The 25,746-nt window shown below is 32.7% G+C and overlaps 1 protein-coding gene across 1 annotated transcript in view; it reads right to left on the reverse strand.

The window, feature by feature from the left end:
* Nucleotides 1-1,562: 1,562 nt before the first annotated feature.
* Nucleotides 1,563-25,746, reverse strand: part of LOC132743498 (myotubularin-related protein 13-like) — a 69,653-nt gene continuing 45,469 nt past the window's right edge. The window contains 15 exon segments of the mRNA XM_060732022.1: nt 1,563-1,953; nt 4,484-4,606; nt 6,867-6,907; nt 7,862-8,075; nt 8,387-8,496; nt 9,074-9,154; nt 9,690-9,885; nt 10,313-10,503; nt 10,774-10,949; nt 11,813-11,921; nt 12,398-12,625; nt 20,495-20,555; nt 22,901-23,070; nt 23,645-23,841; nt 24,524-24,631. Of these exon segments, the coding sequence (XP_060588005.1) occupies nt 1,769-1,953; nt 4,484-4,606; nt 6,867-6,907; nt 7,862-8,075; nt 8,387-8,496; nt 9,074-9,154; nt 9,690-9,885; nt 10,313-10,503; nt 10,774-10,949; nt 11,813-11,921; nt 12,398-12,625; nt 20,495-20,555; nt 22,901-23,070; nt 23,645-23,841; nt 24,524-24,631 (2,190 nt within the window). The 3' untranslated portion in view covers nt 1,563-1,768.

The raw sequence follows: 25,746 nt of genomic DNA on the forward strand, positions 1-25,746 counted from the left end.
CTTTTTTTAATGCTTTCCGATGATGGTCTCGAACTTCCTAAATTATTTCATTTTTTTTTTGTGACTGTTTGAAAATTATATTTGGTCTTTCGAGATCAAAAAGTTTTTTCTTTTGTCCTTTGTTTGTCTGAATACTTTTCGCAACATCAATGAATGGCACAACCTTTTTTGATGATTTGATTCAGAACTGCACAATTTCACATCCCATGTCTGAAATTTATAACCTAAATTCACTTGAAAAAATATTTTCTAAATCTAGATTATCAAAAAATTACAGCAGGTCCATGTCAAGTATTATTATGTTGAAATCTCAAACAGTATTCTCGTCTCTAAAATATTTATGAAATTTTTACTGCTGTCCATAATATTTAACACCTACGACAACGATCCCAAAACATCTGAAAAAAATCATGAGAGTCTTCCATCATCAGATTTACTAACGTAAAAACACCCCAGTTATCGTTTAGCAAAATAAGAAAATCCGTTATCAAATCTATGTACATGCTTAATGTCCGATATGAATACTGGTGGGACAAAAAATGCAAACATGGAAGGCAATGTTTCCGCGCAAAATTCGTCCACGCGAAAAATATGTGACAATTCACTATGACTGTATCTATCTATACTGCATTACACAATTTCAAGTACTTTTGGAAGCAAAAATATTAAGTGATTGTAAAACCAAAAATATAGATATCCACTCTCACATTATGTGAATTACTTTTTGTCCACCAATTTACGTTTCCTTCCCATTTCGGCGAGAAATGTGCTTTTTTACTGCGCATGCGCACCAAAAAAATACACGATGATTACCGGAAAGACGCGAAATTACCGAAATCGGCGAAAATTATCTAAGGGAGGCTAATGCTACATACCACGCTATGGACTGATATTGGACGTCCATAGCATGGAAATTTAACATACCCAATTTTTGAGTGGCTAGAAGAATAAAATGTTGATATCAAGCCACTTAAAGTTAGAAAAATGATGTCTATAGAAATCTTTTATGGGGTTAGCCACTTAAAAGATTTTAGCCACATTAATGTCATACAAGCTTAATTATAGCCACATAAGTATCAGAGCGTGAAGACGGACGGACAGACGGACGGACGGACAGACGGACAAGGGTAAATCTAAATGCCCGCCACTATCGTGGGGGCACAAAAATTGTTCATGTTCAAAGGATTTTTTTTGCATGTGATGATGAATATAAAGCTGTACAAAAAGTATGAGCAGTACATTTCTATTATGAGAAGAGTAATGAAATTTGTATATGAAAGTTGTCAATACATGAAAGTGTTTATCTAGTGAGAACATACATGTATATGCTGACAGAACATTGTTTTATTATACATGATTGTAACATAAAGCAATTCTGTGTTAGGTGTTCAAAGCTTTCAAAGAAAGAGATGTATACCTTCTAATATAAAATACATGAAGATGAAGATATTGTGAAGATGATATTTCACCTTTTCTTGTTGGAGATTAAGTCTCATTTGACAACCATATACATGTAAAAGGTCACCTGGCATAATGCCAGCATTACTAGCGTATTGAGAATTCGGGGTTCCCTCGATGCATTATTTGAGGCACAAACTTCGCGCTTAAACAGGACCATTGATCTTACATAAGGTAACTAGAAAACTTACTTGTATGGAAGACTCCCGAGGTTTCTTGTGAAAATTTTATCTCTAACACCCATGTAAGAGCTATTGATTTTAAATCATGTGACCTTTGCCCCTCGGCCACAGAAACTAATCAAGATTTCCTATTTGAAATATAGTTTGCATACAAAAACAATAAACGGTTTCGATGATTTCATTAGAAGATACACATCTCTATGTAGCCATGTTATTTTATGCATATATATGCGACAGTATGTGTAAGATGAACGACAAAATAATGTTCGTGTTATAGTACCATCTAAGCTAGCTGCCAGCCGCCGCTTCCCAACTGCAAAATGTAATACACGTCTTAGTATAAACTATGCATCTATGAATAAAGCATGATAGTTATATACATGATAATATCTTAACCCTTACACCCCTATTTATTCTATGTGGACTTGTCCCCACTTTCAATCTGGACAAAACCATTCATCGTTTTTTGAGGAAAATTTCAAAACAATTTATGAATGAATAGCAAACAGTGCAGACCACGATCAGATGGCACAGATCTTGTTCTTCACTGGTCACATAAGTAAATTCAGTTGCTGCCAGTAGGGTAAAAGTTAATTGTGATTCTAAATTGTGATAGCTACAAGATGTACCAAAGGGGACTGAATTGCTCGCCTGTGTTTTTAGATTTACTTAGAATTATTTATTAACTTCTTCAAAAAAATTCCACTATTCTTAAGTACAATAATTTTTTTATATCAATTTCAAAACACAGCCACTGCAGTTCTCATAATTGTAAAACAAGTTGTTTCTTCTTATCCTTCATTTTACCTTAGACAAATTTTCAATATTCAAAATCTAAAATTAATCTTTCTAGGAAAAAAAATGTAAAGAACATAAAAGAATCTTGGATGAGACCTTGTTTTTACATAATAATGATAACAATGATAATAATGATTTCTACTCACAGAAAGAATTTTTTTTCAATTTTTTGTTTTTAATTTCAATCAATTTTATTTTAATTTTTTTTTCAATTAAATATATTAATGTAACAATATTGAGCCAAGCAAAAGTAAACTATGTAGGCTAAATCAGCATTTCTCTACTTGTATTATTATTTAATTTAAGTCATTGTTCCATTGTTTATATAGAATGAATAAAATATTGAAAATAATAAAAATTGTAAAGTTAATATAAGATTATTATCATTTTACTAAAAAATATGCTATTATTGAAAAAAAATGTTCGCAAGCCTCTGTGAGAAAAAAAGAAAACAATAGAATGTGGAATCATTTCAAAGAAAAGCTTGTCTCTTTTCTAGATGTCATCTCAAATAAAGTATAAACAATTAAAACGTTGCGATCTTTTCAAAAAATGCAATGTAAATGAAATGTGCGACAAGTAAGTCATGGCAATGCAAGCAGTTTTATGTCAAGAAAATTATAACGCAGGCAGTTCTATGTCTAATTTTATGTCTAAACAAAATTTCTAACGCAAGCATAACTCAACAATGCAGGCAATTTTCTTGGAAGAAAATTAATGATTTTTTTTTGTACAATAACAAATCTTTATGCTAAATTTGTGGTAAAATATATAATGAAATGTGTGGTGTTGTTTTGTTTCTTTTCTTTGACAATGAAAACTTCAAAGTAATCATAACATTAAAATAAGACCAAATTACAAACACTTAAAGAGTTGCTTTAGCGCATTCTTTTTGTTGTTGTTTTTTTGTAATATACAACATAGAATGTTGATGGACATAAAATATTTACTCTACACTAAACAGATACCAAGAATGGTCAGTTTTAAAATTCTGTAATACTAAAAGACATTTATAATGTGTATTTCAATAGACTACTCCTTCTGAAATAAGTACCTAGTATAACATTAATAAAATAATTTTTCCTGAGACTTTTGATGAATTTTCAAGATATTTCCTGGAAAAATGTGTTATTGTAATTGATTTGACGATTTGTATCTCTTAATGTAATGCTACCATTAAAGCTGAAAAATATCAACAAAAATAAATAATAAATAAAATATTTATCTCTATTCTATAAAGGCCTGCAAATATATCTACATAAATAATTTAAATAGCATAATTTTGCTGGTAAATTTATTTTAAAAAAAAAAGGCATGACTGAAAATAAAAAGAAACAATGTCAAAAAATAAGTTTGCTTTTGCATAAAATCAGTAAATTAAATAGATTCCTATAATAAAATCTGTGGGATAATAAAAGCAAGTGGGTGTGGTACAGTGGGTGGGGAGTATAGCGGGTGTTTTCAAGTGCAGGTAAGCAGCCATCTTGTCACAACCAGCCTCACATCTACATATTTGTACAGCATGAATAAATATTTCAATTAAAGCTGATCAATAGCATAAGACGTTAAGCAAGTTTTACCGTATTTTGTTGATTTTTTATAAAAATTTGAATATGTTTTTTTTTGCTACAGATGTATATATATATATAATGCATGAAAGTTAAGAAAATGATTTTTTCCCTCGAGAAAGCAAAATGCAAGTTTCGAAAGAATGGTAGCAGAGTTAATGCAGCTAAATATATTATCAGATTTATCAAAGCCTCTACATGATACCGAGAAAGAACAATTTCAAACAAATGAAGGTTTAATATGAATTCAAGATGAAACAAAGAGTACAAGTTATCGAAAGGAAATGTTCGTTTTAAGACATTTTAGCTAATCTAGCATTTAGCACCTTGTTCCAAAACAAAAACAGAAAGATTTGACAGCAGACGGCAAATATAATTCTTTTTTTTTATCGCAAAACAGGCAGCTTTACAGAGTAGAACTTGCACAAGGTCTTAGACTAAGTATATGTATATATAAATAGCAACAACAATCCATACGGTTGCCTCCCTTCCCGCCGCTCGAGCGTAACGTGTCAACTGCGCGGGAGAACATACTTCTACGAACAGTGTTGGGCGTGGCATCTCCGGACAAATGAAGACCCACGAAATCTCCAGTGTCAGCTGTACATAGGGAGCAACATAAAAACATGTATCAGATACAGAATATCTATATTTAGCATCAGTATGCATAAATTTTTCAGTATTAATTTGAAAAAAAAAACAAAAAACATCAACACTTTTACCACATAATATAAAGAGAGTATGTAAAAAAATAATTCAGAAAAAGACCAAAATAAACAACAAACAATAAAGTTAGATAAAAAATAATCTAAGCAATAATTATCACCAACTGTAAAGTGCATTTAAATGGGAATGAATATGTTTACAAGTTATTTTTTAACAGAAGTTATCTCTCATTCTATTTATAAAATGTTTGATTAGGACAGTTATCATTAAAACACTGTGTCTGACTAATTTATGGAAAAACATAAATGTATCTTATATTATTGTTTCTTGGTCATTGTATATTATACATAACTATACAAGAAATGAAATTGAAAGGTGCTCTTTGGAATGCCCTTGACCCTTCAGCATCAAATGATGAGGAAAAAAAAAATCATGGAAAGGGTACACTACTTTTACATCTAAAGAGATGAAATATCCATCCACCTTATTTAAAACAAAGATAGAAAAGTCATAAATAACTAATGAAAAAGGATATATTAACTAACTTCTTTCGAAAAAAAAGGGCTATCACACTTGAAAGAATACATATAATGTCTTATTTTTAGGGGTTATAAATGGTGTCAATTAAATGTATATGTAAAGGTTTAAACCTATATTATACTCATAATTTTAAAAACTTTTATCATTATCTAGCCATCAAATCTTGCCGTTTTTTTTTGTTAAATTGTCAAAGTTTCAGTCATAGGTCATGTCATCAAAAAGTGCATAAGGTTGCAAAGAAATAATAGGAGACAAGATCAGAAAGTAGCTTTATTTGCTCGCTACTTTTATTTTCTATAATTGAAAATTAATATCAGTATCTTAATAATTGAATGTATGCATTAACACATTCTATGCTAACTGATAGCAGCATAAAGTTGACCTACTTTGACCTTAAAACCGTCCAATAATAAAGTCTGGGACCTCAGGACTAAAAATTCTGAAATACAAGTCTGATTCTGGGACAAAAACTTATCAAAATCATTTTCAAGGACTGTTGGGCACTTTGCAGTTTATCGAGGGGATTTTGTCCAATTGTTGAAGGGCTTTTGTCCATCTTAATGAGATGATTTTGTCTATCTACTGAGGGGCTCTTTGTGCATCTACTATTTATATAAATCAGCTAAGGTATTATGCGTCAAGGTTTACACCATTTTCAAATGTCACAGACTAATGATTCCATTTTTATGGATTTTATATATCCAGTTTATATATTATACAAATGTTGCAAATATATAATAATATGAAAATAATAATTATATGCATATGATTAATACTGTAGTGTAATACTTAATTATATCATATCTTTAATATTGTATGTATACATGAATTGTGCATGTTATACATGCATGTAATGGGGTTCACATATATAAAAACAGAGAGATAGAGTGGTCATAGAATACTATAATTACAGACGTCTACACAACATATATCTACCATAATGCACTGATCTGATCGCATGAAAATACAGATAAAAACAGTATTACATCATTAGTATAAACAATGTAACAATTCAACACTTTCTTTCACAAAGGCACAAAAAAATACTAAATAAATTAATAAACACGTCAGTTTTCATTGAACTGTATACACTTTGCTAACAGTTTCTTCATCGTCATTTTTTAAAGTAAGCCTACATTGTAATACAATGTCATATTTAAATTAAAGCACTGCATCTTCAGATCCATGATAATAAAGTACTGAAGGAAATTCAGAAGCTGTTTTTTAAAGCAAAGAAAAAAATAAAACAACAGTACTTTTATACAAAGAACTTCGTTTTAAGACTGCATTAAAAACAAAGTGAATGACTTCTATTTTAAACAAACAAGTTGGTGAATCAGTAATAACAGGAAACTTGTGAATAACAGCCAAACCTGTGTTTAAAGACCATCTTCTTTATAAAGACCATATCACACTTAAACCCAAAAAACTGCCAGTTGATTGAAATAATACAACGGCTAATATTCTCCCCCTCATTGTAACAACCCAAAATACTGGCTTCAAAATGTGGGTATATGTATATAATTGTATTCATTTACTGTCATTCAACACAAGTTTGACTGTTGTTGAAATTAAAAAATAAGACTTGGATATAAATATTCATCATAATAAAAAGGGGAGATTACTCATATAAATGTTTCTAAATCATACTTACATTGACCTTTTAGTTTTAAACTGCTTCTGTTCTTGTTACTGCTGCAAAAACAACATAAATATCATCCAAGCTTCATAATGTATTTCTATTTTCTAAATGAGATTATTATTATTTTTTGGTTATTAAGTGGCACCAAACACAGTATAGGTCATATTGCAACTTTCCAGCTTTACTGGTTGGGGAAGACCTTAGGTGACACTTCATGCATTATTTCAGGCATGAATAGGCACGCGAGTAGAACCACTGACATTCTTGCTTAAATAATAGAATAATTTCTATGTGCCTAAAATATGTACATGAACTTTGAAAAAAAAAAATGCACACATGTCCTGTCAAACAGTTGATCGGCACATTTAAGACTTGAACAATTTGTTAATTTGTAATAACATTTTCCTACCTCATACAAATGTCTTGACTGAATTTAACAAGTTAGGAATATTTTTTTTTTTTTCACTTCATTATTATCATATTTACACAAAAAATGACATGATACTTTTTTCCTTTCGAGTACTCAAGTATCAATTTTGTTAACTGTTACTTGGACATTTTGATCTAGTAAATGATAAACTACACATTCTAATACTCTTCACATTATTTCCTTATCAAACAGATAGGGCAATCAAGTGCATTATTACACAATATATGCAAAGCATAAAAAACTAATGCTTACAAGTCACATGACGTCAATAAAAATCAAATGACATCAGGAAAATTACTTCTAAGCTATTGTAGTTCAACATAGTTTTATCAATTTTCTTTTTTAATTAGCACGTAAGAATGGAAATTAATATTTATTTGTCATTCATCATAGTACAAATATGCTTGGTTTATCGTTCAAATGCTTTGTAATCATTCAATAAGGGCTATTGGCCTTTGTGATTATATTCCTGCGCATTTGAACTAATACCATGCATTATTCTATTACAGTACACTCAAAATTGATATCTATTCTCTAAGTAATGCCTTTACATTAATATTACAATTATCTTGGTTACCTATGGTGGGTTCTACGTAGAGGATCCGGTGTTTCTGGTATAGCTAGAGATTCCCCAGTGGCACCGGACATCATCAGACTATCGAGGCTATCTAGCGAGTCACTGAACGAAGTCTTATATGATCCCGTCCGTGCACTGTTAGGCGTTGCTGCTACTAAAACTTTGAAATATTTCTCCTGTTCTACACTGGAGGTAGTCTCCCCACTTGTTGTACCTGTAATAGTTTCAGATATATATTTTATTCCTAATTCTGCTAACAAAGTTTGTCACAAATCATACTTAACTGCATATGAATCTGTAAAAAGATTTTCATTTGAACAGGGCTGATGTTTTTTTTTTTTCTAAATAAATCTTGCAACAGCTCTTTCAAAACATTTTTTTTCTTGTCTTAAATTGGCAATGACTTTATCTTAATTTTGACTTAAAAAATTACTCATTTTTTCTTAACAATATCATTATAACAACCATCAAATGAGGTCAAATAAGGAATTTCAGACAGTTTTAAGTTATAATGAGAGTACATACTTCCGGAGGAATTGTGTTTTAACATGCCCATCAAGCCTCTACTATGGAAACTACTGGCTCGTAACAACAATGCTTTCGTCCTACTGTGTCTCCACGTAATGACAGGGAATCTGTAACAATATAAAAACAACATTGTTTATAACAAAACCATCTATTCCTGTATCATTTACAGCTCAAGTCAATGTGGTAGTTTTGCTTTTATGCCATAAAAGCCAAAAACATTACCTAGTCCTGGGGTCTTTGTTTGTGACAACACCATCTATCCCTGCACAGTAATTTTGTTAAGGGGCCAAAATAGTAGGAAATATATTTTACTATCAAGGCATTGTATTTTGATAATGTAAAACTTAAAGTCCCTACTATAAACATAGGGCTGGGGCTACAGTTACAATTAACAAGTGTTTATTTCTTTGTCTGGTTTTTACACTCACTTTAACAAATTTTTGGTCACATTTCAGCCTTAAGTTCACATAACCAGTTTACAGGATAATAAATTAGTAGTCATCAATATATCTCCGCAAGTGACTGACTACTAATCCCACATGATTTCTGAAACAGCAGAGAGAAACAAATGATCTTAAGACTCAATGCCAAGATCAATTTTAACAGAGAAATCTGGCCTTACCCAAAGATCTAACTAGCACCCCTTTTGAAATGCTGTAATTTTTGTATTAAGTTACAACTTACCTGCATTGTCTGTGAGTGCGAGCAAACCTTCGTATACTGTCATCGGGAACTGATTGTGGCACAACAAATAATGGTGGGTAACTGTAACAATATAATACAAGAAAATCCTTACTAATACTTATTTCATTTATTACAAATACATCAAGTTTTTTTCTTCGTTGCTTATTCCTATCTCGAGTTTCCACCTAAACCCGCTTAATTTCTATAATGGGCTTGTCCTACTTTGAATTTAGAACAATCCATTGTTAATGATAGGGTTTTCAGCATTAAATTCTCAAAACCAGGAAACAAACAGAGAACAGAACTTGATCAGACAGATCAAAGTGCAAACATGCCAGCCTCAATACTATTGAGCAAGTCAAAATCACTTTCAGAGCGACAGTGTGGTCGAGCAGTTAACATTTAGGATTTGTAATTTAAGAATTGCTGACCGTGTAGGTTCAAACCCTGTTGGGGACAAAATGACATTTCCAAGAGCAAGAAACTTTACACTTGGTACTGATTGGATCCAGGAATATATATTAGAGTATTTCAATAAGCTTACAGCTTCCAACATAAATCTAACTTAGAAAATTCTATATAAACTAACCCCTAACTTCAAAAGTTCTACACCTACCTCCTGCATACTGAGAAGTTGGCATTAACAGATGATATTCTGAATGGTTCCTGGTTTGCTCTATCTCTCTGTGAGGCTATAGACAGACTACCTAGACCTTGTCTCACATAGTCCTGGTACCCTGCACGCTCTAATAACTTCTCCAGATTCTTTGGATCAGCAGTCAGATTGGATTCATACTCGTGCTCATCCACTACTGTTAAGGAAAATATTTTCTTAATTACTTGTGTATGAAAATATATACACGATATGTAAGCATGGTGCTTAGCAACCTGTATTCTATTGTTCCCCCATAAATTACAACAGTAATAGTATATCAGTAGACAAAGCGATTTGCTTATTTATAAGAGAGCTAAAATTGTGCTGCTAACAGTTAGTATAAAATCTGTTTAAATTTTAGCATGCTGTCTGCAGTGGATTCTTTATCATTTAACCAGCACACACCAAAATCTGCATTATTCTCTTTTCAGTCAGTACCTATTTGAAATTTTCCCAAAATATGAAAAAATGATTTTGGCTGAATCGTAAGAATCGTAACTTAGAATGGTAAGTGTTCATCTGGTGGGACAAATCATTTATAGCACTATTAACAAATGAAGAGTATATGTAAGTAAAATATTTACTTGACAAGTCATCAAAGACCTCACTACCAGGTCGGCCTCCTTCTGATTCGCTGTCAGATGACCTTGGTGTTAAACTCCGCCCCCTCATAGGTGTTGTGGGTAAAATATATTTGGTTTTCTGTCTTGAACTTTGTTTGGTTTTTATTCCTGCTTTCTTGGCAGTTTTCATCAAAGTCTTTTTGGCAAAATGCCTAAAACATAACAATATTGAAGATTATAAGCTTCAGGCATTAATTCTAGATACTGTATTGAATCACCTATATTGTATGTGCAATCAAAAAACAATTTGAAAACAACTAAAGTTCAAACCATAAAATCATTAAAAACCATAAAATCATCAAAAACCATAAAACCATCATAGAGATTTCTTACTTCTTTAACATAACCGTAAAAAAAATCGTCTCAGTTCAGAATTTATAAATATATTTATCAAAGGCTTATCATAAAATCTGAAAACTTACTTTAATGTTTTATTTTTCTCTTTCTGTTTATGCAGAGTCGTAGGTTGGGAGATGGCGTGTCCAGTAAATGCGAACGTTTGAAAGACACTTGCTGGATTGCGAAATTTATTGACTAGTTTTCTAAACGTCTCCACATTATCTCCAACCACTTCCTCATCAAATGCTATCTTCAACAGCTAAAACATTAAACAATTGAGTTTTAACCACTGTTTTTAGAATATAACTACATGTGTAATAAACTGTTTTAACCCATTACGCGATATACACGCCTTTTTCACCCCCTCCCTTTCTGTTATCTCAAATGGTTTGGGGGGTTTGAATGGGGGGCGGCACTCCCCCTCATCGCCAAGAAAATTTTGGACTTGTGAGAGGCTAAAAATGACCCCAGACCGATCATAAAGTAACGTGTAACCAACGCTGAAAAGCATTTGACTCTATCTCAATCCATTGAGAAGTTGCTGGACTTTGAAATCAATTTTGATGGAAAAAATCAACGCAAAATAGTGATTTTTGGCAATTTTGAGATGTCCCCCCCATTGCCATGGTAATAGGAAATTTAAACCCGAACATGTTGTTGCAAAGGCAATGGTCTAGTTAACATTTGTGCCAAGTTTGATCAGTATTGAAGCAGTTTTTATAGTTTTATTGAAGCAGTTTTTATAGTTTTATATCAATTTGAACTTGTAACGGGAGACTTTTCAATGAAAACAGCCATTCTTCACATTATGCTCATGAAGTAATGGGTTAAGGTATATTATGCTTCAGAAACAGGTTTTTTATACTTCTTTCGAAAGGGAAAAAAGAAGTTTTATATCATTTAAATAGTGATCATTTTTAAGAGAATGTTACATGTTTGTTATCAGAAGAAAGTAGCGCTAAATGTGGAATTGTTTATCATAAGAGTAGCAAATGTAAACAAAGTAGTACATCATACATTCTATTTTGACTTCTAGCTCTTACTGATATAATGATGGAACACATTATGAAGAACTTGTTAATTTTTCATCATGTATTTCAACAAGAGAAGATGTTTAAATACCTGGAAGATATTTGAGCGCAGTTGAAGTCCCTCCTGTAACCACTGGTTTAAATGTTGTAATATTTCACGTTTAACTTCTTTCCTTCGTCCGTAAGTTGGAAAAAATCTATGTCACCTGTCACATTGTAAACTTCAAATCATTAAGTAATTTTGTTTTTTGTGGGCTAGGCTTTTTTTTAAATTTGATTTAAACATTAAATTACCCCTTTAGTCGGAATTATCGGATTCCCCAAATAAACTTAGGATTTTAAAGTTGGCAAAATTATTGTATATTAAACAACTACTTTAAAAAGAACTATACTAAGTCAAGGAATAAATCATAACTTATTATAGAATGTAATTTAATCAATCTCTGGTCAATATTGCCAAACAATATCTTATAAACATTTAAACCATGTTGGTTTTGTTTTTATACAAATTTTAAACTTTTTTTAATCATATAACAATTATATTATTATATATCATATATTAGTTTAAGCATAACTAAGAATTAAAGTCCCAACACCATTTATTGTGCTAGTTAGAGTCATTCATATGACTTTCTGGTCATGCGCAGTTGCTTAGGAAGCAAAAAAGAAACATTAAATGCATAAAAATTTATTACCCAGAGGGTCACAAGGTGATCCTTTGAATATAATTCTATAAGTTGTAAGAAATACGGCTCCCTCCGCTGGCAGGAGGGAGGGGCCACCCATAGTGACCCCGGTACCCTCATCTCTACCATCAGGCAGCAGGTAAACCCGTAATCCTTCCATAACAATTTCTTCTCCCGGCAACAATGCTGGCGTGAGTATTTTGGGCTGAAATATAGGAAAATTAAAATTTAAATAATTTCTTTCACTAAAAATTAACTTTTATAACCATTAAAGACTGAAGAATAATACAAATTATTTTAATATTAAAATAATTTCATTTATTTTATTTAGAAAACATCGTCTGCTGTAAATATTAGTCGTCTGCTATACTGCTCCGTCAGCTTTATAAATCGTCTGCTATATTTTGTTGATACACAATCTACCTGGTTACGCTCGATAGTTTTTTTCTTACTCGAGCATAACGTGTACCCGGTATGGCAATATATAAGGCAAAACCCGTGCAGACAAAACTCACTCTTTACACGTCTGCAGTACAGATTGACTAGATTAAAACATTTATTCTGCTATCTACATTGCCAAATTATGCCACGTGGCCGCGGATGCGTACGTCCACAAAGACTGTCGGCGGAACAACACCGCCAGGGCAGCCCGAGCCAACAACCTTCAAACAGAGGGAGGAAACGAACGGCAAGAGGTCCCGTTGAAAGATTTTGTTGACGAGAGGGTGTCGCAAAACGAACGCTGGTGAGTCAAACGTAGTAGATTTTGAGCAGATAATAAGGGCTTCGAATATTATTCCACAAAATTTGACCGATAACGTTGGTTCTGCTGCAAATAATGTTTCTACGGGGTGTGGCAATATGTTACAATCTGTGGGGTTTAGATAGTTCTACTGCGAATCATTCCAACGATATTTTAAATGTTTTTGCCTGGAATACGTTTAGCCGATGATGATTTTGGCGGCGCACGTGACCAACATCTCTTAAACAAAAAATTTGTAGAGGTGAATATGTAAATTTGATGTTATTATTGAAAGGGGCAGTCGAGCTTCAGAATTTTGTAAAGGGACGGTGTTTAAGTTAGATAGTGAAGGTCACATAGAAATCCGCTCAAAAAGAATGTAAAGAGCAGATCAATTGCATTGAGAAATGGACAAAACGCATTTATTATATATGCGTCCATTTTATTTATCATCACACGCTGAACAAAATCTATGAAATTTTGCATTATATGTTTTAATATCAGAGATTGTGCCTCGCGCCAGGGTGGTCTTTCATGGAGGACTTACGACGAGCAATTTCATCTAAGACAGGCTTAAAAATTTCTCCTCAATCATTTGGGGAAAAAAAACCCAAAGAAATTATGGGGGCGCTGTTTTACCCAAATCAGGGCCGTTTTAAAGTGACCAATTAATTCCCTTTTAGGTTTACGTGTAATGCTTTAATGCGGGAAAAAAGGTTTTTTTGGCCCAATTTCCTTTTTTTTCCTGTTTTTGGCCCGGTTTTGCCCCACCCGCAAATCAATTTTCCCAAATTTAAAAAAATTTTTTCAAAAAAAACAAAGCTTTTAAAGAGGGTCAAACTAGTTTGTCATTTCAAAAATCTCGGACAGGGCATTTTCGAACAACGGGGTAAAAGGGGGACGGGGCTATTACAAAAGGTTAATAATAAAAATCCCGGGCATTTCATTTTCTGGGCACTAATGTTAAACATTCGCTTTGGCAAAAACTTCCCGTAAAGTTGAGGCTTTTAAATTTCTAAATTTAAAAGGGGTTTAATGAGAAAAAAGCAAAAATTTTATTAAACGGTTTTTTTTCAAAGGCCCTTTCCCAAATTTAAAAACAGGGCCCCGTGTTTTCACGGGGAGTCAAAAAAAATTTTTGGTATCTCTTTTAAGGGTTTTAAAATTTAAATTAAAAAGCAAATAGAAAAAAAGAGAAAGGCAGGGGAAAAAGGGTTTCCCGGCCCCTTTTGAAAGAAAGCCCCCTTTCCCAAATTAATTTTGTCGCCGATCGGTTTAGTACCAAAGGAAAAAAAACCGGGAATTCAGGATGATCATCATTTATAAATCCCCCCGGTTAAAACTGTTTAAAGGGCTTCATTTTTCAAGGGTTTTTGTTTTAGTAAATACAAAAGTTTTTTTATGAAGCGTTTAAAAAGATTCAAAAAATTAGGTAAAAATTTTTTGTTTAAATCAGATATCAAGAGCGGCATACCGTTTAATACCAATTCCCCGAATGATTTTGAGCTACTTTGGTTTTTGTTTTTTGATAATAAATAAATATTTTGACAAGGCGCTCCCTTTCGGTGCTTCAGTGAGGCTGTATTACTTTTGAACGATTTTCAAGATTTTTAGAATCATTAGTGTTAAATCGAAATTTACGTCAGCTAAATTGATACATTATTTAGATGATTTTCTTGGAGGGGTGACAGGACGTCAGAATCATTGCAATCAGGCATTAAATATCTTTCAAAACACAATGACAGAGCCTTGGTGTGCCTTTAGCATCGGAAAAAACTGAAGGCCCGACTGAGGTTTTAGTCTTTTTAGGTTTAGAGCGTTGACACAAACCAAATGACAATCAGAATTCGTCAGAAAAAATAGAGGAAGATCAAAAAAAAATTTTGAGGGTGTTCAATCACACTCGAAATCAACTCTTAAAAAATTTACAAATCTTTAATTGGTTCAAACTCCATTTTTTGTTGTAGAGCTTTTGTTATTGGTCCGCCTTTTTAATTTAGAGTTTTTAATTAATTAATTTGTGGGCTACAAAGTCGATATCACACCGGCGACGATTAAAGAAAGAGGTTCGACGGGACTTGAAATATGGCTTATATTTTAAAGAAAATATAATGGCGTGTCTGTGGTTTTCTGACAAAATTTTGGGTTTTCAAACGAAGATGTAGGGAATTATTTTTTCGGACAGCGCGGGTGGTGTCAATTTGTGGTTTTCGGAAATTTACGTGTTTCAAAGGTCATTGGTGCCAAGGGGAAATGGCCAGAAACGTTGGGCACTCAGGCCCGGTTTTTACGGCCCCATATCAACTGTTTTTGGGGTTTTCCAAATTGTTGTGGCAATTTTTTATTTTTTTGGGTTTTTAAAATTTAAAATAAAAAAAAAAGATTTTAAATCCCATAACAATTTGGCCCCGTGGTAAAACTTTTGAAATTTAAAGGGTTTGTCTAGGGCCCGAAACAGTAATGTGTCTTGTAAGACTTTCTTGTATTGCATTGGAAAGAAAAAATTTAAAATTTTTTTGAAAAAAGTTCATGTCCCGGTCGTTAATAAAAGTAATTTTTTGATGCATTGTCCCCGTTTTTAGTTTTAAAAAAAAATTTAGAGGAATTTGCCCGGGAAGGGAGATCAAACCTCACCCAGTCCCCGAATTCCCCTGGAGCGTTTCCCATTTAGGGGCTCGAACATTGTTAAAAAGGGGGAAATTTGGCCAAAAACTAGATCAACATACGGATAGCAGCGTTGAACGCTTTTCGGATATTTCTATCCGAATATAATCTGTTCATTACAATGGCCAATTTCATTCAGAATATTGTCTTTTTTATTTCGTATTGTTTTGAGAGGGCATGGCTTCAAAAACTATTAACCACATATGTTGCCGGCTTGAATTATTTTCATAAACTTTCTGGTTTTTACGATATATCAAAAATATTCATGGTTAGCAAACTGCTTGAAGGTTGCAAAAAAAATCTCGTAAATCACATGCATAATCGGGCTCCGATAACAAAAACAGGTTTGAAATTTTATGTGACATGTTTACCATTATGTTGCTACAATGCTTACGAGACTAGATTATTTACCACATTATTTATATTCGCATATATTTGGGTTTTATTTCGCATAAGTGAGCTGGTCGTTCCAAAAGTACTGGAAAGTCGGGAACGTACTATGGAATTCGGACATATCAATTATAGATAATAGCAAGGTGCTTATTTGTCTCCGTCATTCAAAAAATAATAAAACCGGTGTTCCGGGTAATAGATCTAAAATTGCCTAAAGAAATGGACAATTTATGTTTCCAGTAAAGGTTGCCTTATCTAATTTGCGCCCTTTCTATGCGACCTAAAACCAGGGCCCTCTATTCATTCATAACGATAGTTCACCAGTAACGAGAAACTCAATTTTCAGCAGTTTTGTCGAAATGCGTTTTTAAGAGCCCGCTTGTCATTTGGATGTTGTTACAAAACTCATAGTTTTAGAATTGGCAGAGCCTACTGATCTCGCCATTATGGGCGTTCTGCAAAAGCTATAATGAAAGCCGGTAGAATGGAATAGCGATTGTACAAAATGTGTACATTAGGATAAAAATATATTATTATATATCATTTGATAAAAAAAAATAACTTTTTCATAAGCTATTTTCGGGCAGTTTTTTATTTTGATTTTCAAGACATGTTTATTCTATATTTAGACATTCCGGGTTCATCGGGACTCGATCCCGTACTGGGCAAGGCAATCATGCCAATACAAACTGGGAAAGAAAAATTTGAGACTACCAGGACAAACAATTGCCATGGGCTAGGGGTTCGAGGTCTGCGATGGTCCACACTTCGACGGGGAAATTGAAGCTAAGGTTTCTCCTATCACCTGCTCCATCGTTATACTTATTCATTTAGGGGGTAATGATTTAGTTCACTCCTCATGGCCTATGATATTAAAGGGGACAATACAGGATGAAGTATGCTTACCTTCACGACGCATTTCCGTCCGCTTGACATTATTTGGATTGATATTTTACCCAGAAGAAGTGTGGGGGGGAAATTTGATTAAGCAAGTCTATGAATCTTAAACGTAAAAGAGTAAATCGTTTAGGTCGACACATAGTTTAGTTCCTTTAAGTAAATTTGATATTTGTCAAACAGATATTGACTTTGAAACGGCGTTTTATCGTTGAGGACGGTGGTCCATTTAAATTTAGTTGGTCTAGAGTTCTATCTTGACTATTTAAGAGGATTCTATGCTAAAAAAAATCTATTAATGGAATTTTTGGGTGATTTAAATTCGTTGAATTTTATGTGGCGGAAAAAATTTTCTGTCGATTGAAGGGGTAGGCAGGCCTCGCAATTTTAATTGTATTCGCAATTCATGTTTTTCGAATTATTTTTAGCTGGTTAGGGTCACCTTGTTTTTGGGCTGGTCTAATCGCCTAAAGATAGAACCTTGACCTTGTAGGTTAAATTTTAAAATGCTCACACGGTACTTTCTAATTATTATACGGTCTACAGTAATTGTGTTTGACTCGTTAATAGGTTTTGCCCTTAGTACCGGCAATTCCTAACTAGCCTCGCTTTATTGCCTTGCATTGCCTTGCCTTGCATTGTACAGCCTTTGCTGTTGCTGTTTAACATTAACTCGGATTGTGGAACCATTCATCTCTTGGTCTAATCATTGGTGAGTGGTTTTATTGTTCGTCGTTAATGGTACGATGCTTGCGGTAGTATGTTACCAGTGGTATATACATGTAGGTTGCCGTTAATATTAGAAGTACAAAAACAATAGAAATGTTAAAAATGAAGTCAATTACGCAATTTTATTTGTGTACAAGTTGCGTACAGTTTTGTCGAGTTGTGTACAGTTGTGTACAGTTTGTAGAAAATACTGCCTCCCTTCGGTCGTCGGAATTTTTTTCTCACAAGACTCGACATGGTCAAATCTGTCTTGTCTCGAGCGGCCAAATTATCCAACCATAGTTTTTCGTATAATTCAAAGTTTTTCATCTGTGTATCAATGTGATTAAGTTTCTTTTCACGTAAAACTTTTTAAAAAAAATATTAGTAATTTTTTGATATTGGGTTTGTGTTTTCAATTTTGAATATTTAAATAATAAAATTATTTTTTAATGATTAAAATAAATTTTCACATTTATATTTATTTTAAGAAAAACATCGTCCTGCTGTAAATATTATCGGCTGCTAAGCCCGTCAGCTTTATAAATCGTCTGACTATATTTTGTTGATACACAATCTACCTGGTTACGCTCGATAGTTTTTCTTACCTCGAAGCATAACGTTTACCCGGATGGCATATATAAGGCAAAAACCCGTGCAAGAAAATCACCTTTACACGTCTGAAGTACAGATTGACTAGATTAAAACATTTACCCCCCCCCCCCACACCCATGTTTGCTCTAATTAATAAATAACTGTCATTTTATTGAGTTATCATATCATTTTATTAAAAGGTTTTTTGGGGGGGGAACGCAAGGTTTAAACATATTTTGGTCAACTTGTTATAAGCGTGTGTTTGTTCATTGTTTATTGGATGTAGAATACTGCCTGGTGACTTTTATCTTTGCAGGCTGTTGTTAATAGAAAAATTGTTTTTTGTGGACTTCCCAAGGAAAAATTATGGGAGAAATATGCCACTAATCTAGAACTATGGAGCCGCAAAATACACACAAGGATGTTTATTGACGTGTGAAGGGTTAGTTATAAAAATAATGTGTTAAATATTGGTTAAAAATAAAACAGTGCCCGAAAATGTGTTTAAAATAAAAATTCGGAAAATGCCAAAGGGCTTGTAGCGCGGGTTTGTGGTATAAACTGTTTTGCTATAATTTTTGCTTTAAATTTTTTATGGCAGAGGGTTTTGAAAGAACATTGTTACATTTTAAAAATGAAATAAAATTCTAAAATTAATTTTCCTTTGGGCGCATATAGTAAAAGCGATTGTAATTGTTGATGATTTAAAACACTGTTTGGCCAATAAATTGGCCCTTGGGCTCAATTTATTCTTTGTGGTTTACATAAAAACCCGGGAAAAAATTTTTGTTTGATTGAGGGTTTGGCAGGCCGCCCAATTTTTAAAAGTATTCCCCCAATTCTGTTTTTCGAATATTTTTTGCTGGTTAGGGGGCACTTTTTTTTTTGGGGGGGGTTTAATGCCTAAAAATAAGGGAAACCCTTTACCTTGTAGGTTTTAAATTTTAAATTGCTCACACGGGGGTACTTTCCTAATTATTATACCCGGTCCTCTAACAGTAATTTGTTGTTGACTCGTTAAAGGTTTTGCCCTTAGTATCGGCAATTCCTAACTAGCCTCGCTTGAAATTGCCTTGCCATTGCCTTGCCTTTGCCATTGTACAGCCTTTGCCTGTTAGCTGATTTATTAACATTAACTCGGATTGTGGAACCATTCTCTCCTGGTCTAATCATTGGTGAAGTGGTTTTATTGGTTCGCGTAAATTGGTACCGCTGCTTGCGGTAGTATGTTTAACCAGTGGTAATATACATGGTTAGGTTTGCCGTTAAATATTAGAAGTACAAAAACAATAGAAATGTTAAAAAAATGAAGTCAATTACGCAAAATTTTTTTTTTTGGTGCAGTTGGCGTACAGTTTTTTGGGAGTGTGTAAGTTGTGTACAGTTTGTAGAAAATACTGGGCCTCCCTTCGGTCGGTTCGGAATTTTTTCTCAACAAGACTCGACATTGGTCAAATCTGTCTTGTCTCGAGCGGCCAAATTATCCCCAACCAATAGTTTTTCGTATAATTCAAACGTTTTTCATCTGTGTATAATGTGATTAAGTTTCTTTTCACGTTAAACTTATTAAAAGAAATATTAGTAATTTGATATTGGGGTTTGTGTTTCATTTTTCGAAATATTTAAATAATGGGCCCAAATTTTTTTGGATTTGTTTCAATTCAAATTTTACTTGTTTGTTTTTTTCTAGTTAATATGCCAATTTTTTAAGAATCTCCTATTATCTTAGCTAACATTAAATATATTTTCAAAATTCCAGGATATCAGTATGTTAATCTGAGCTTTATCTTGTTAAGTCAGATGTCAACAAGTTAAAGAAAAAGGCCCACAGAAAACCTTTATATATAGTTTGGGGTACCAAAATATTTTTTCTAAATTTGGGTTAAAAAAAAGATTTTTTTTTTGCCCCAGTAGAAAAAAATTGATATTTTTTTTGAGAATTCAAAGAAAAAAGAGGGAAAGAAACAAAAGGGTAAATATAGAATTTAAACAAAAATTTTTTTTTTTAAAGTAAAACCCAAGAAAAAATAAAGGGGAAAAATTTATATCAAATTCAAAAATCTGTAATTATTTCCTTTTGTAATTTGGTGGTAAAACTCTTGGACTTCTGTGGACAGCTTCTAAAAATTCTAAAATGCTAGCTACCCCACCTTTACAAAAAAAAATCTTAAAAAATGTAAAATTTTAAAGTAACAAAAATGAAAATTTTTAAAATCTCAAAAATTTTTTTGCCAATGGCATTCTCCAGCGACTTTTAAGAGCATTTATCCCCGGGCATTACACTACAAAAAATCCATCTAAATGGGCTTCTTGGGGTTTTTTTCCCCTTTGGCAAACCCAAACTTAAGTGTCATGGAATTAAAAAAGGCCCTTCTCCCTGAAGAAAAAGTAGCAAAATAGGTAAAAATTCCCTTGGGTAAAAAAAATATGGGAAAGTCCTAATATCCTGGGAACCCCCATGTGTTTTCATACAACTGGACCCCTGTTTTTCCCCAAACCATAATAAATTTTTAAAAGAAACGCATTGGGGTTTAAAGGAAAAAATAAAAAGTTAAATTTTAGAGGGTTTTCCAAATTAATTTTTATCAAAAAAACAGATTTAAAATTTTTTGAAAAAAAAATTCGTGGTAAAACAAAAATCATTTTATGGGGGCCCTTTAAAAATTAAATGCGGGTAAGTAAAACAGGCATGGTCTTTTTTTATTTTTTTTTCGATAAAAATTTTTAAAATATGAAATTCCCTTTGCCTTCCTGAACCTTATTAAATGATGGAAGGGGGGAGAAGAAACATCAAAATTCTGTAAACCCCGTGGTGAGTAAAAACTGATTTTTCCCCGGAGGGAATTCATTTATCACAAATTTTAAATATAACAAAAAATGGGAAAGTCCCTTTTCCCTTTTTTGGTTTGGAAAGGGAAAATTTTTTAAAATGCATTTAAATTTAGACACCAGTGAAAACAAAGAGGAAAAAGAACCCCCCTAAAACTTTTTTGTAAGCTTTTCTAGATAGTTTTTCCCTTGCAAAAAAAGGGAAACAAAATTTCCTTTTTGGGAAATTTGAAACCCCGTGGGGGGCCCAAAAAGTTTAAAAACAGCAACATTCACAATTTGGCCATGACACAAAGGCTTCAAAGGGTATCATTAGGAGCAAGAAAGAATGAAAATTACTTAAAGTAATTGCTAACAAGTTTCTACTGCCTAAAAAACAGAATAGATGAACAAATGCAGAGGACAGGAAGATAGATAAATTATGAATTAAATATCTTATAAATGTATGTATATTATGATAATTAGTTATATGATTTATAAATGATATTTTATTTGATATACTAATATATACCAATAACTGTAACATGTGTTCAATGGCATACTATAGTAAAAGTGGAGAAGTTTTATGGTCTATACATGTCAAATAAAGTACATTTGTAATACATTTATCTGTTGTGTTTTTTTCATGGAACTTATATCAGAAAATACCAAATCATTAAGTTTTCACATACCCTAGAAGCCATATCAATATTTGATGTTAAATGATACTACAAAATTATTCCGAAATATAAAACTAAGTTCAAACTAACCAAATGAAGTTTTCGAAGCCAATTCCTTTCAAAGAAAGCTCATAGAAACGTTTAAGATAAAGGGAAACAATTCATTTTACATTAAATCAAACATTGTGTATTTATTTTTTCAGATTTATCAGTCAAAAGAGCCAATATCATGCTAGATGAGGGCAAACAATGCATGAGAAAATTAATGATAAAAGAAACAAACACTGACCACGACGTCCTGAAAAATAACAATTCAGTATTGATATAATTCATTTTTAAAATTATTGATAAAGTTAAAGGGACTTCACTGAGATTTTCTGACATGAAGAGACAGGAAATATTTTTTCTACACTTGAGGAACATTTGATGTAGGTCTGGCCTAATAACTTGTGTGCCAAATTTCAGATCATTCTCTCATTCCAATTACCCCGAATAATCATTTTATTGTGCAAAAAGACCAAACCTGGCTAAAAATCGCGCAAAAATTCAATTCTCAATTTTACTCAGAGTATATTTCTTCATGCAGATTTTTTCCATTTAAGAGAAACACTTGATCTATGAAAGAAAATAATTTTTTTTTTGTTTTCAAGTATTTTCTGACCTCAGTGGAGTTCCTTTAAAGTAATATAACAACTGACATGCTGTCTTCTATATGAGTAGATAAAAGTATGAGATAAAAAAACCCAAATAACATTCAAAATATTTCAAAATATCACCAAAATTTTTGTAAGACATACCAACAATACGTAATTATGTATGTAAAGTGTATCACTTTAATTATGTAATTTAGTAAACTATTAAACAAATCTTTACTCTTACTATGGAATAAGAGCCTGGAAGATGTAAAAGAAAATTTAAACAAAAACACTTGCAATTTCAAAATAACACACAACTCATAAACCCTGTCACCCCTCCCAGTCCCACCCCTTCAAAAAATCAAAACATACCAGGAATCATCTGATGTAAGGCTTTCACATGGTCATCAGTGACCCCACTGTCGTGACACACCTTGTCCACAAACCGGGTCACAAATCGTATTACCTCGGCCGTTACGTTGCCCGTCTCTTCCGTCTCGTCAAACCCACTCTCTGCATCTACACTGTCACTCTCCGCCAAACTGTAACAGATACAATGAAACGGATAAATACATGTAGCGTAGCCTCAATATAACTAGTATCAGTAATTATGATGTTGTTTTAGTGAAAACTGAAAGAAAAAATTTAAAATACTGGCCTTCATGGCCCAATGGATCAGGATGTAGACGAAATTTTCTTTGTACTTCAGATTCATTCCTACCATAAAAACTATCAAATAAGCTTACACCAGGTTTGCTTGAAAGTCCCATTTGTGCCTTAAATAATACACAAAGGGGCACTAGACATCTTTTACCAGAAAAATTGAAAGTTGCCATATGACCTTCAACAGAGTCTGTATAACTTGAAACTCAACTCGTTATATCTTTCTGGTTCTTTTGGGATCATTGATTCTAGCATATTAAGATATAAAGATTGAACCACTTATACCAGTGTTAGTGGGCATGAGGGATGTTACACCTCTCCCATTCTCCATCATGAACAGATTCAATCAAACCGAGTCTGCAATTTTCATGAAATTTTATACCCATTGCTTAAGAGACATTTCCCCTTTACCAGATTTTAATAAATAATACAAGTATAAAACAAGTATCTAACCTTGCAGTAATGTTACTATTGCTTTTATTCTCATCATCGTAGCCTCCCGTGTTCTTAAACTACTTGCTACAGTCAAGTGGTACCCTCATATACACGATACGGTTAGCGTAATGTATGGCCTGACTGTACACCGTAGATTCCTCATTGTTTATCATCTCTTGTTGCTGACCTTCACTTAACGTACTCCATATGCGTAACTGATAATATAACATAATGTTGCTATAGTTTACTCATTTAAAGACCAGCAACATGAAATTCAAATTTACCATATCACATTAACTGGCACTAGGTGAAAGTGTAGGACAAAACCCCACAAGACAAAATCCCATCCTGTAAATTGTTGTAAGTGGATAAAAACCCAAAATGTATTTTTCCTAGGCCGACAATAAACCCACCTAAAATTTTCCTAGTAAAACAAAAACCCACCCTTCAATTTTCCTTAATAAACAAACACCACCTCTTTTTAGTATTGGTTAAAGTATTATTTCAATTTCTTTTGTTTTTTGTATGTCCTAAACAAAAGGTCAATTTTTTGTCTGACAAAGAATCTGGCACTTGTCATATAAAATTATGTCCAAGAAAATGTTCACATTTAGTCAATTTATTTGTAGATCACCAAGATATATTTTCATGTTAATTTTTTTTTCAAATGGTTTTACTTTAAATTTAGTAAGAAAATATGAAAAGGAAGAAAATAACAGATATTAAAAGCTATTAAAGCAAATATAAAACTAGATCTCAAGTTCTGTAAGAATTTATATGTAATTAAGGACAAAATATTCAAAATTTCTTACTCTTTTTTTTCTCAACAACATTGATTTTCTTTTCAACAAGAAATTAAAACATAATTCAAACCAGACAACTTTTTAAATCTCTTACTTGTTCAGCAGCAATCTCCAGGGCTCCTATCTCTTTTTGTTTGAAAGGTGACGCTGACCGCCGTTTTAATTCCGGTGTTAAGTTCTGACTTGCATTCAATTCCATACTCTGAAAACAGTCTTATAATATGTTCAAACAACAACAGGGACATTTACTTTTATTGTTTAATTGGTTTTAAGGCAATACCTAAAGCTTAGTTTGTACAAACTTTATCACCCTCTCAAGTAATCAGGTATCATACAATTTTACCGTCACTCAAAAACTGGTTGTTGCGCTGAAGTCGTTGCTGGCAAGATTGAGACATTGAATAAGCATGATACTATTATATCTTTCTGTAGCTAAAGTCACTGGTAAAAAACAGTTTCTCTGAGGCTGTAAAACTTCATTCTTCATGGGAACCAAATTTCCCAAATCTAAAACTATCTCAAATTTCTTAAATCTAAAAATATCTGAAATTTTCTCAAATCTTTTTTAAAAACAGGCATTAAAAGACAATGTCTTTACTTTAATCAGAATGTTTTACAGATTGATTGTGTAGGATGCTATAAGCTTATAGACACACCCTCAAACCTGTTCCTGGAACCAACCAGTACAAAGCAATGAGCTTAAAGTTTCTTGCTCAAGGAAACAATGGCTTGACCCTGGCGAGGTTTTAGCACACACAGTCAGCAATCCTTAGAATACATGTCTGATCTGTTAAACACTCAGCCATGCAGCCAATGTCTATAAGATCCATTGAGACTCACACAAAATATAAAGATTTTTTGGTTACATAAAAAATCAATTTCTTTTGCAAAAAAAAAAATGTCATGAAAGTTTGAAGAAAAAAATCAAAAGGGAGAAAAAAAGCAGATAAAAACTTGATAGTTCAGCCAAACAATGTACAAATTGCACAGACAAAACAATTTGTGGTATTTTATTAATACATAAATCATTATTTATGTTAAGGTCTGGATTGTTGATTAAAGTAAGTCTGGTAAATAATAAGACGTTCCATACACAAAGACAATGTGCACAAATTTCACGCTGCTGTCATCACAAAAAAAAAAATGTAAGCGAGTCGGCAAACTTCGGTCCTGCCACAATAATAAAAGCAAACTTCACATGGGGGATACACACTTGACACCAAAGCAAACTGAAGGTATGACACCACAACAAATCATTATCAACTAGCATTTTCAATTCTAACACCAAAATAAATCCAAGGGACAATAAACCTTGAA

Source organism: Ruditapes philippinarum, unplaced genomic scaffold (genome assembly GCF_026571515.1).
Source record: "Ruditapes philippinarum isolate M1 unplaced genomic scaffold, ASM2657151v2 ctg258_1_1_1_1, whole genome shotgun sequence".
Lineage (NCBI taxonomy): Eukaryota > Metazoa > Mollusca > Bivalvia > Venerida > Veneridae > Ruditapes > Ruditapes philippinarum.